This window comes from Suncus etruscus, chromosome 2 (genome assembly GCF_024139225.1).
Source record: "Suncus etruscus isolate mSunEtr1 chromosome 2, mSunEtr1.pri.cur, whole genome shotgun sequence".
Taxonomy (NCBI): domain Eukaryota; kingdom Metazoa; phylum Chordata; class Mammalia; order Eulipotyphla; family Soricidae; genus Suncus; species Suncus etruscus.
In genome coordinates, this window is record NC_064849.1 from 15,290,324 (window position 1) to 15,302,445 (window position 12,122).

A 12,122-nucleotide genomic window follows, 5' to 3' on the forward strand; every position below is an offset into this window, starting at 1 on the left:
AGGATGCAGAGCCAGCCAGCTCTCAGGCAACTTGCTTTCTGATGGCAGCCTAGGAGCCACAGAGTCACCAGGCCAGACCTATTAATGTGTAGCAGGCTAAGCAGTGCAGGCTCCAACTCAGACTCATTTTGGGCACACATGCACTAAGTTAGACCAAGTGCATATGTGCTTCCTGGACCCATGTGTTGGTGCTGCTACCTCGTGCCCAAGGTGCCTGAATACATTGCCCGCATCTCCCCTCTGAAGATGTGTACTTTCATGCTTTTGTACTTTCACACTGAGATGTGCATTGGGGTTTTCTCCACCATTGAAGGAGCCTGCTCACATGTGCTCCTTCAGCCCATGCACATGGCTGCACATGTGTCTGACATCTTTCCTCTTGTGTTGAGGATTTTCCTGCTTTTACGCTGGGTTGTGTACTGGGGCTCTTTACCTTTGGAGAAGCCCACATTCTCTCATTTTTGTTTTTGTATTTTGGGTCACACCTGGCAGCACTCAGGGGTTACTTCTGGCTCTGTGTCAGAAATCGCTCCTGGCAGGCACAGAGGACCATATGGGATGCTGGGATTCAAACCATCATCTGTCCTGTATTAGCTGCATGCAAGGCAAACATTCTACTGCTGTGCTATTTCTCTGGCTCCCTATATTCTCTCTCAAGCATGTTACTCTCTCTTTCTCTCCCTCTCATCCCTTTCTTTGACCTTCCAAATAAAACAAACACACACAAATGCACACAAAGTAGACCAAGAATTTTATCTCCCTTGTCCAATTCTTCACATGTTTTAAGAGCTACTCTGAAGTCTAGCATCTTTAAGTAGGACCTTTTAAGAAAGATACAAGACTTCTTCACTTGAGAGTAGTCCAGCAATTTATTTGCGAATGTCTCATTTAAAATAGTACAAGATTCTACATTTTCCCATTTCTTTACATACAGTGAATTTAAAAGAAGCAAATGAAATAAAATTAAAACATGAAAGACACAATTCCTTAGCAGTTAGGGTGATGTTGCTTCAGACTCATGGATTAATTTTCATCCTTATGCTATGTATATATCTGTTCTGATCACTCATAGCTATTGCCTGACACTGTCTAAAATAGAGGGTCAACTGGGGTTCGTGAGGCATTTTACAACAGGGGTCCTCAAACTTTTTAAACAGGAGACCAGTTCATTGTTCCTCAGACCATTGAAGGGCTGGACTATAGTTAAAAGAAAACCTGAACAAATTCCTATGCACACTGCACATATTTTTTTCTTTTTATTTTTGGGCCACACCCAATGACACTCAGGGGTTACTCCTGGCTATGCGCTCAGAAATTGCTCCTGGCTTGGGGGACCATATGGGACACTGGGGATCAAACTGAAGTCTGTCCTGGATCAGCCGCGTGCAAGGCAAATGCCCTACCACTGCGCCATTTTGAAGTAAAAACAAAACAGGCAAACGAGAACAAATATACTCTTTAAAATGAAGAACAAGTTAAATCAACAATATTAGGGCTGGAGTGATAGGGTAGGGCACAGCGGTAGGGCATTTGCCTTGCATGTACCCAACCCAGGACCGACCCTGGTTTGATCCCTGGCAGCCCATATGGTCCCTTGAATCTGCCAGGAGTGATTTCTTTTCTTTTCTTTTCTTTTTTTTTTTTTTGGTTTTTGGGCCACACCCGGCAGGGGTTACTCCTGGCTGTCTGCTCAGAAATAGCTCCTGGCAGGCACGGGGGACCATATGGGACACTGGGATTCGAACCAACCACCTTTGGTCCTGGATTGGCTGCTTGCAAGGCAAACGCCCTGTGCTATCTCTCCAGGCCCCAGGAGTGATTTCTGATTGCAGAGCCAGGAGTAACCCCTGAGTGTTGCCAAATGTGGTCCCAAAACCAAAGAAAATCAACAATCTTACGAATATTTTAGTGGGAACTATGGGCCTGCTATCGGTGGCCACAGTTTGAGGACCCCTGTCTGAGACTGAGAGGAGTCGAGAGACAAAGAGAAGGAGGGGAGTCAGAGAGTGTGGCACACATCCCATACATTTGCAGCATGGTTCAGGACAAGTTGGCTACTAAGCAGAAAGGGCAGCAGCATCAAAAATATCTGGTGGTTCAGAAAAATGTTCTCAGTGGGCCATTTGTGACCTACGGTTGTAGTTTGGGGATCCCTGCTTGAGAAGAACACTGAACCCATAGGCCAGGGTAGAAGTGCTTTAACAAAGGATCTTAGTATAATGAAAGGAAGTAATGAGAAAGTCTATAAGATAAGAACAGTTCTCATAAAACTTGGGAAACAGGTTTATTGGAGTGCTGATAAGATAGAGAAAAATAAGTTACTCTTTCAATCTTAACTTTCTGCTATGGTACAAAAGATATAAAACAATGAAAAACCATGGCAAATATAAATTAAAAGAATGTTTTTTAGAGGAAATAGAGAGGTTATTTAGTTTAACATTTTTTACTTAAAATTTATTTTTGTTTATTTAATTAAAAAATTTTGTTTTGTGTTGTTTGGCTTGTGGGTATATGTACTACACCTGGTTATGTTTAGAGAATAGCCAGTACGCATGGAGTAACCAATACTCCTGGTTCTGCTCAGGGAATACTCCTGGTGAGCTTGGAAGGTACGGGTTGAACCTGGGTCTGTGGATTCAAGGCAAGTGTCCTACCCACTGTACTATCATCCCATCCCCTTAAATTAAGTTTCTTTTCCTTTATTCTTTATTGAGGGAACAAAATCTTACAAAAGCATGTTTTAGGAATAGATTTCTTCCACACCCTACCATCAAAGTGTCAATATCCTTCATTTTTTTGTTTGTTTTTTTTCGGTCACACCCAGCAAGGCTCAGGGGTTATTCCTGGCTCTACACTCAGAAATCGCTCCTGGCAGGCTCGGGGGACCATATGGGATGCCAGAATTCCAACCACCATACTTCTGCATGCAAGGCAAATGCCCTACCTTCATGCTATCTCTCCAGCCCCTATCCTTCATACTTTAAGCCTAAATAATGTATTAGTTTAAAATACATATAAGTATTTCGCAATTCATGTTAGCTTGAATATTATATCTTAATATAATAACCCCTATATCTTAAAAATATAGGGGTTGTATTTTTACAGGGGTTGGCGTTGGAACCATAGTGCAGTGGAAGGGGCATTTACCTTTTAGGTGGTGGACCCAGATTTGATGCTTGACCTTGCTGACATTGCCAGAAGTGACTCCTGAGTGCAGAGTCAGCAGTAACCCCTGAGCATTGCTAGTTGTAGCCCCAAAACAAACAAAATTACAGGAGTCTGATTTTTTTTGGAGTACAAGAGTGCTTTTATTAAAAAGTCACTGAGAGGGCTGGAGCAGTAGCACAGTCATAGGGTGTTTGCCTTGAATGTGGCTGACACAGGACAGACACAGGTTTGATTTCTGGCATCCCATATGGTCCCCTGGGCCAGGGAGATGTCAGCCTGTGGCAGATACAGGATCAACTCATTCAGCACTGAAATGCACTTTTTATTGTTGTTTCCTTTTGGGGCTATACCATATGGTGCTCGGGGATTACTCCTGACTCTGTGCTCAGGAACCACTCCTCAAGGTGCTCAGTAGATCGTATGAATGCTGGAGACTGAATTTGGGTTGGCTGTGTGCAAGGCAAACACAGTACCTGCCATACTCTCTCTGGCTACTGACATTCACTTGTGGCTCTATACTAGATACTTAGCTCTCACATAAACCTTAAAACATTGGGTGATACTGTTATCTCTTTTGGGGCCCTGTCTTAAGGTAGATGTAGATAGACCATGTTTTTGTCTATTGTTTTGTTTTGGAAGGGAATGTTGGGTTACACCTGGCAATGCTCAGGGGTTGTATGTGGTGCCAGGAATCAAATCAGAGTTGGCTGAAGGCAAGTGCCTTACTTCCTATGTTATCTCTTCAACTTGACCATAGGCATGAAAATGGAAGTGTTCAAGGAATTCAGATGAGATGTCATAGTTGGACAGAACCTTTCCAACCAAAGCTAAAGTGCATGTTCTTATAAATGACATCAGTGGCACCAGCACCATGAACAAGAAAAGATGTGGCCTGCTTGGTAGAACTCCAATTTTTTCTACTAATATCATTCCAAAATATTGCCGGTCCAGTGGAAAAAAAAAAACCCACACCTAATTATACCTACTTCAATTAGCTTTGGAGGGAAAAGGTATCTTTGTTATATTTTTTCCTGTTACAGTCTATTGAGAAAGCCCAGTTTGAAACTAATAGGGATTTGGATCATTTCCAGTGCATGAGGAGAAGGGGTGAAAGGAAAGGTGACTTGGAAAAGGTATTTGGTGTCCAACATCAACTGTAATGAGTCCTCCCGGCTATTAAGGAGAGCCTGAAATGAGAACCAGAGGAAAAAAAATCAATGAGAAACCTTTACATTCTGTTGTGTTGTATCCTTTCAAAATTGTGGAATACAACACAAAGGGCTTTTTAAAAAATAATTCTTTAATTGAATCACGGTGAGACAGTTAAAAAGTTGTTTATAATTGAGTTTTAGTTGCCATACAACGTATAACACGCGTCACCAGTGCACATTTACTGCCACCAATGTCCCCGGTTTTCCTCCCGCTTTCTTCTCTGCACTCTCCCTTGCCTGCTTCTATGGCAGATATTTTTTTTCTTCTGTCTGTTTGTCTGTTTGTCTCTCTTTTTCCTCTCTTAGATAATGTGATATTGTTATTGAAGGGGTACCATGCATATCACTTTATCTCCTTTCAGCATCCAGTTCTTGTCCAGAGTGATCATCATAATTTTCAATTATCATTGTCATAGTGTACCCTTCTCTATCCTAACTGTACTCATCACTTTTTGTGGCAAGCTTCCTGTCATGGAACGGTCCTTGTGGCCCATTTTTATTTATATTCCACAAATGAATTCGAGCATTCTATGTCTATCCCTCTCCCCTCACTATTTTGCTCAGCATAACACCCTCCACCTCCATCCACCTATAAGCAAATTTCATGACTTCATTTTTTCCTAACATCTGTGTAGTATTCCATTGTATAGATGTACCATACTTGCTTTATCTACTCGTCTACTCTCAGGCACTTAGGTTATTCCCAAATTCTGGCTATTGTGAGGTACAATGAATATAATAAGATGAATATAACAAGTGATCTACCCCTGACTTCCAGATCAACTCCTTCAAAAAATATTTTTTTAAAGTTTTTGGACCACATCTGGCAATGCTCAAGTGGTGCTTCAATGCTTGGGATTGAATACAGGTCAGCCACATGGAAGGCAAGTGTCTTAGCTGCTGTAGATAGCTTTCTCCTCTCATAAACACCAGCTCATATGTGTAGTTTCTCACTGTTTCATTGCAGAAACCAATTTCTCAGCAAGGGACTGACTGATATATTCTCTATTATCTGTTTTCATGGCACTTTGCAAACTTTCAGGTCTCATGCACCTTTTATATTCCCCTGTTGGTTTACAAGGTACAACTTGTTTCCACCCAAAACAAAGCTCATCCCTGGTTTCTTTGTATCTGTTTACAACTTGGTTTTACCCAAAACAGAGATTTTCCTACTTAGCATGTATCAAGCAAACCTGGCTGGGACTGGCTCAGGATAGACCTGTCCTCCCTCCCCTACCCAGGCGTGGTCTCTGTACTTAGTAAAAACTGCAGTCTGGCAGACAGCTCACTTTCTAGGATTGAGAGACTGAGTCGCTACTTGAACACTTGTATTTAAGTCTGAGCTTTGTTTGGATTATTTCTTGCGGTGAGCTTTGCTCCAGATCTGCTTTCCTTGAGTGGAAATACGGCATGTGTGGCCATTACACTTCTCCAAATTATTGAGACCTCAGAGGGTTTTTATGTGTGTGACTAAATATTGATATTTACCAGGGATAGACGTAGAATGATTGAATTCATTTGTGGGATATAAATAAAAACGGGCCACAGTAATAAAACAGTATAACTTAAAACATTTAGTAACTTATTCAAAAAGCACGAATAGACAGGCTATCATGTAGTATCTCTATCTTTTTTTTTTTTTTTTTTGGTTTTTCGGGCCACACCCATTTGATGCTCAGGGGTTACTCCTGGCTAAGCACTCAGAAATTGCCCCTGGCTTGGGAGGACCATATGGGACACCAGGGGATCGAACCGAGGTCTCCATCTTTCCTTGGCTAGCGCTTGCAAGGCAGACACCTTACCTCTAGTGCCACCTTGCCGGCCCCAGTATTTCTATTTTCCAAAACAAAAAAGCTAGTGAGATGAGGTATTAGTTTTTGTTTATGCCTCTTCATGTCTCATTTACAATACTAATGGAATCATGCATTTATTCCTGCATAACCTGTTGTAATATTATTTTAAAGAACATGAAGAAGTGCCTGCCTCACATATATGTGTGTGTGGAAAAAAAAACCAAGGCTGCTGAGGCCTCTGGAAGAGTCCTCACAAGCTTACAAGACATTTTAGGGATTACAATAAGTGGGAATGTTCCCATTCAGCTCAATTGCAGCGCACTAAGATTTGCTAAAGGAGCGTACACATTGTGCTCTTGATGTTTTCATTCCCTTCCTATGAGAACTGAATGGAATCCTTAAACCTGGGGGGAATTACCTGGTGTTTTTGAGTTAGGTTCCAGACTCTACCTTCATCCTGAGTTTCTATCATGTTAATGGTTATTTTCTTATTCATGCAAAGGAGTTAAGACTAAAAAGCACACCCTTTAGAACTTACCTGTACTTTGCGAACAAAAGATGGTGTAACTCTCTTCTCGAAGTCATCTATAGGTGTGTATAAATTAAGGATCTTTATGATCTACAAATGCGACATAAGATTGTATTAACTAACCATGGGAAAAAAGAGCAACTCCTTTTATGACATACAGATTCAGGGGAGCTGGAGAGTTAGTACAATATGTAAAATACTTGCTTTGCATGCACCTGGCCTGGGTTTGATCCCCAGCATCCCATATTATTTCCCAAGCACTTACAGAAGTAAGTCATAAGTGCAGAGCCTGGAGTGAGCCCTGAACACTGCTGGGCCCAAAACAAACAAACAAAAGAAATAAAGATTATGGCGTTTAAAAATTGAGGACTACGGAGGGAATCCAGCGGGGCCCACTGGAAGATGCAGATACTCGGTGTAGGGTGTGGTGCAGGAATATTATCTTTGTGAAACCCTATTAATAACAGGATTCTAAGTCACAGTGCCTACCATTTAAAAATTATAAAATATATACTGAAATTTTGAGAACTCATATCATATGTAGTTAGTTCTTTTGCTCTAGGAGGCCGGAGTTATATATTTCCAAGTCAAGAGAAAACAAGGTAAGAACTGCCAAGAAGATGACAAAGATAAATTTCATACAGATGAAGGAAGAGAATCCTCCTTCAGCCTCCCTGCCACTCCCTCACCACATACCCATGTGGATGGATGATTCTAGTGGTGGCTGTAAGTCAGATAGAATTTAATAAATATGAATCAAATCAAAGGACAGGTCACAGGCAATAAGAATGCTTCCCAATGAGCACCAAGACATGAGCACCCTAATGTTTGCTCAGCTGGAGATGCAAAACCAGCTGTCCCGACAGGTCAGGAAATGTCTGTTCACCTGCACGGAAGATAGGGCAGTGCAACGCTCATAAATCTCTGCAGCATCACTGTCTGTGGTCTTCTTCACCTGCAGCAACCAGGCCGCCTGAGACAGTGGTTCTAGTGTATCTTTGGCCAAGCTGTTGTGCAAATTCTTTTCTTTAAGCCATTCTTCTAAGTAGCTGATGTTGCACCTGGAGTGAAAAGACAGAGAAGTAGAGAATAGTGGGTGATTCCTTTAGAGCATTGGTGAGTGCGGGGAGATGCCATTCAGCACAGAGTGTCCCAAGAGATGGCTGGAGTGCATTGAGAACCTTACAACCACTAACCACTTAGTGCAATTGTGCAATCTAATATGGGTCAGATGATCAGCTCATAGGCTCACAAGCCCTGATACTATAGAGGTATAGAACAAGGGTTTATGACAGCTATAAACTGGGGTATGTGTATGTGAATCTGAGAAAGCATTATTATTTTACTATTTTGTAATTAAAATATTAAAAATATTCAACTTTTCAAAAATATCTGAAACTTGTTCAAGGCAAACACCCATGTGATATTTTGTTTTCATTTTATTTTGGGGAATTTGGAGCCACATCTGGTGGTGCTCATGGGTTACTCCTGGCTTTGTATTCAGGAATCACTCCTGGTTAGGTTCAGAGGACCATATGGGATGCCAGGGCTTGAACCCAGGTCAAATGCAAGCAAAGCACCTGTTGTGCTATTGGTCTGGTCTTAAAGTGCTTGGGATTTTTTTTTTTTTTGAGCGGGTTATTGGGCCACACCCGGTGGTGCTCAGGGGTTACTCCTGGCTCTGGGCTCAAAATTGCTCCTGGCAGGCTCGGGGGACCATATGGGATGCTGGGATTCGAACCACCGTCTGTCCTGAATCGGCTGTGTGCAAGGCAAATGTCCTACCACTGTGCTATCTCTCTAACCCCTATTTATTTATTTTTAAAAATTACTCCATGGGGGACGGGTGAAAAAAATGACTCCATCCAGCTCTCAGACAAGCTTCTTTAATTTGGGGGGATTTCTTTGGAAGGGGCCACACTCGGGGCTTACTCAAGGATCACTTCCTGTGGACTGGGGATTATATGGGGTACGAGGGTTCACACCTGGGTCAGCTGTGTGCAAGGCAAGTACCCTGACTGCTGTACTATCTCTCCAGCATCCATACTTCTTTAATTTGATGATAACAATAAACTCCCTTTTCTGAAATCTTTTTCCCCACCACTTACTTGTGACCTAATCATGTTTGCCTTGATTTCATTCCCTCTCTTCCTCTCTTCCTCTCTCTCTCTCTCTCTCTCTCTCTCTCTCTCTCTCTCTCTCTCTCTCTCTCTCTCTCTCTCTCTCTCTCTGAAGAGGAGCACATCTAGTAGTGCTCAGGGATCACTTCTGTTGGTGCTTTTGGGAACTATTGGGGTACTTACTCAGGATTGAACCTGGGCAGTCACATACAAGGCAAGCACCTATCAGATGTCCTATCACTCCAGCCCCTGCCTTGGTTTCTTTAGCTCTTCTAAGCTTCAGAATTTTTTTTATTAATATCTTTATTTAAACACCTTGATTACAAACATGACTGTAGTTGGGTTTCAGTCATGTAAAGACACCCCCCTTCACCACTGCGACCGACATTCCCATCACCAATGTCCCAAATCTCCCTCCTCCCCAGAATTTTGTTTCCTGGATTCTCTAACAGGCCAGAGTTGCTATTCTGACACTAAGTAGTCATTGAATTGAAAGCTAGAATTGAAAATTGCCACAGGTTCTGGTTTCATCCCTCTCTGCTAGGTGGGTAGTCAGGCAGATTTTAGCAGGAGCTATGCATCAGTCTGCCCACATGCCATAGGGGTGCAGGACCATCCTGCCCATGTGCACAGAGGAGCGGAAGAGTGGCCTGAGACTATTTATTTATTTATTTATTTATTTATTTATTTATTGTCTTTTTTAACCACACCCAGCGATGCTCAGGGGCTATTCCTAGCTTTGCTCAGGACGCCTTCCTGGCATGCTCAGGGGGCCATGCAGGATGCCGGTGACCGAACTCATGTCAAGCACATGCAAGGCAAGCGCCCTACCCGTTGTTCTATAGCTCTGGCCCCGGCCTGAGACTTTAAGCACTGCTTCCCAATAGGACCCTGGTGAGTGGCAGCCTGTGGGGTTTACCGTATCTGCATGCCCTTTCTGCAGGAGCACATGTCTTTGCGCAGGAAGAGGCTGTTGAGGGTGACTGCCCCAATGAGGTAGAAGAGCTGCTTTATTGCCTGCCGCACAAGCTCGGGGTCCAAGCCATTTTGGCACATGGTGCTGTAGAAGTAGCTCAGCTGCTGCAGAATGGAGGTCATGGTGTAGCTGTCTGTGTCATCGATGCTGGATGACCGTTTCCGGAAGCCGGTGGGTTTCCGACCAGATATTCCCTGCAGACTTTCATACTCCAGCATGCCTGGCACTGCAGTGAAAAGTAGAAGAGCTATGTGCACATGCCATGGCAATATTCAGATGATATTCAATTAGCTCCCATATCTGCCTTAGGAAGGGGGTTCAGAAGGGGGGACTTGTCTTTCTTCAAAAGTCAGTAGTGGGAGCAGTTTTGAAGGAGAAATCTGGAGAATGAAGGATGGGGGTCACTGAGGTGTAAGGGATGGATTGAGAGTTTGGTACCTCTCCAAAGCTTGGAGCATTTCTCAATGGCTAAAAAAGAACAGTACAGCAGGACAGCACATGGCCTGGAGCCATTGAAAGCCCTTAGATTTAATAGGTTTTAAAAAAGCATACAAGCATTTGAGTGGGATGTCAAGATTTAAAAAATATTTAGATCAAACTAGGATTAGCAGTAGAAAATTCTCTTGTCTTTTCCTTCAAAATGAATCATCTTTGCAGAAAGAAAATTATGAACAATTTCTGTAAGTATAATTACTTTAAGCAATCCAATAATTCAAAGGAATAAAAATTCATGCTACTTTAAAAATTTTTTAATGGTTTTTGGGTCACACCCAGCAGTGCTCAGGGGTCACTCCTGGCTCTATGCTCAGAAATCACTCCTGGCAGGCTCGGGGGCCATATGGGATGCCAGGATTTGAACCACCATCCTTCTGCACGCAAGGCAAATGCCTTGTCACTGTGCTATCTCTCCGGCCGCTGTTTTTAGTTTTAAAAATTATTTTCTTTGTAATACACATCCCATATTGACAGATTTCCATGTAATCTCTCCTTGTTAACTAAGAGAGATAACTGTGGGTGGTGGTACAGTGGATCGGTGGTTATGCCCTGAATTATACAAAAGAATGAAGTTTGAAGAAGAAAAAAAAAAGAATGAAGTTCGGCTTACTCACACTTAGATGTGCGTCCTCCTGAATGGGCTAAAGCTTTCACTGCCAAAAGAAAATCCCTCACATAAATTCCCCTGATACACACCTGGCAATGGGTAAGACTGACAGTGACATAGAAAAGAAGCACCTTGAGGCTACAAAAGGAACTGTGGTAAGGCAGCACAAAACCCAACTACACCTTGTAGGTGAATACTGCAATCCTGAAGATCCAATTAGTAGTAACCCCCTATATAACCTCTCTGAAATGGAAGCATTTCACAAGATCCAAACACATTTATGATAAAAACTCTCAACTAGATTGAAGGAATTTTCCCTAATATCGTCAAAGCCATTAACTATGACTCCACAGCAGACCTTATACTTAATATAAGACCTTATACTTCATATAATGGGGGAAAAGATAAAAGAGTTTATTCTAATATCTGGCACAAGATAAGATTGCCCACTCATAACTTCTATTCAATATAGCATTGGAAGTACTTGCCATAGCAATTAGCAAAAAGAAGTTATTAAAGGCTTCCAGATGGAAAGGATGAAGACAAACTCTGACTATTGTGGATGATATGTTTCTATATTTAGAAGATCCAAAAGACTTTAAAGAAAACTTCTAGAAACAATAGATTTATATGATAAAGTAGCAGGCTACAAAATCAATATACAATAATCTATGGATTTTCTATACATAAATAAAGAGAAGAAAGAAATATTTAAAAAACAATCCCATTTTCAAAATTGTGCCTTAGAAAATGAAATACCTTGGAATCATCTGAACTAAACACATGAAAGACCTATACAAAGGAAACAACAAAACACTGTTGCAAGAAATAAAAGAGGATGCAAGGAAATGAAAACACATTCCATGCTCATGGATTGGGAGGACTAACATTAAATGACAATACTTCTTAAAGCATTGTACAGATTTAATGCACTCCTTATATGAATACCCATGGTATGTTTCAAAGAAATAGATCAAATACTTCTGTAATTTATGTGGACCAGCAAACTTCCATGAATAGCTAAGGTGATCCTTGGGAAGAAGAGAATCGGACCCATTATCTTCCCCAACTTTAAACTGTAACATAAAGTGGCAGTAGTTAAAATTGCATGATACTAGAATAAGACAGACTCTCAGATCAATGGAATAGATTTTAATTTCCTGACCCAAATCCTCAGGTAGATGATCAATTAATCTTTGATATTGGAGCAAGTAATATGAAGT

General features: G+C 41.7%; 1 protein-coding gene across 1 annotated transcript in view; it reads right to left on the minus strand.

The window, feature by feature from the left end:
- Positions 1–4,072: 4,072 nt before the first annotated feature.
- Positions 4,073–12,122, minus strand: part of MYO5C (myosin VC) — a 92,895-nt gene continuing 84,845 nt past the window's right edge. The window contains exons 35-38 of the mRNA XM_049769289.1: positions 9,741–10,023; positions 7,588–7,762; positions 6,711–6,791; positions 4,073–4,355 (exon numbers count right to left, since the gene is read on the minus strand). Of these exons, the coding sequence (XP_049625246.1) occupies positions 4,203–4,355; positions 6,711–6,791; positions 7,588–7,762; positions 9,741–10,023 (692 nt within the window). The 3' untranslated portion in view covers positions 4,073–4,202. The remainder of the gene's footprint in view (positions 4,356–6,710; positions 6,792–7,587; positions 7,763–9,740; positions 10,024–12,122) is intronic.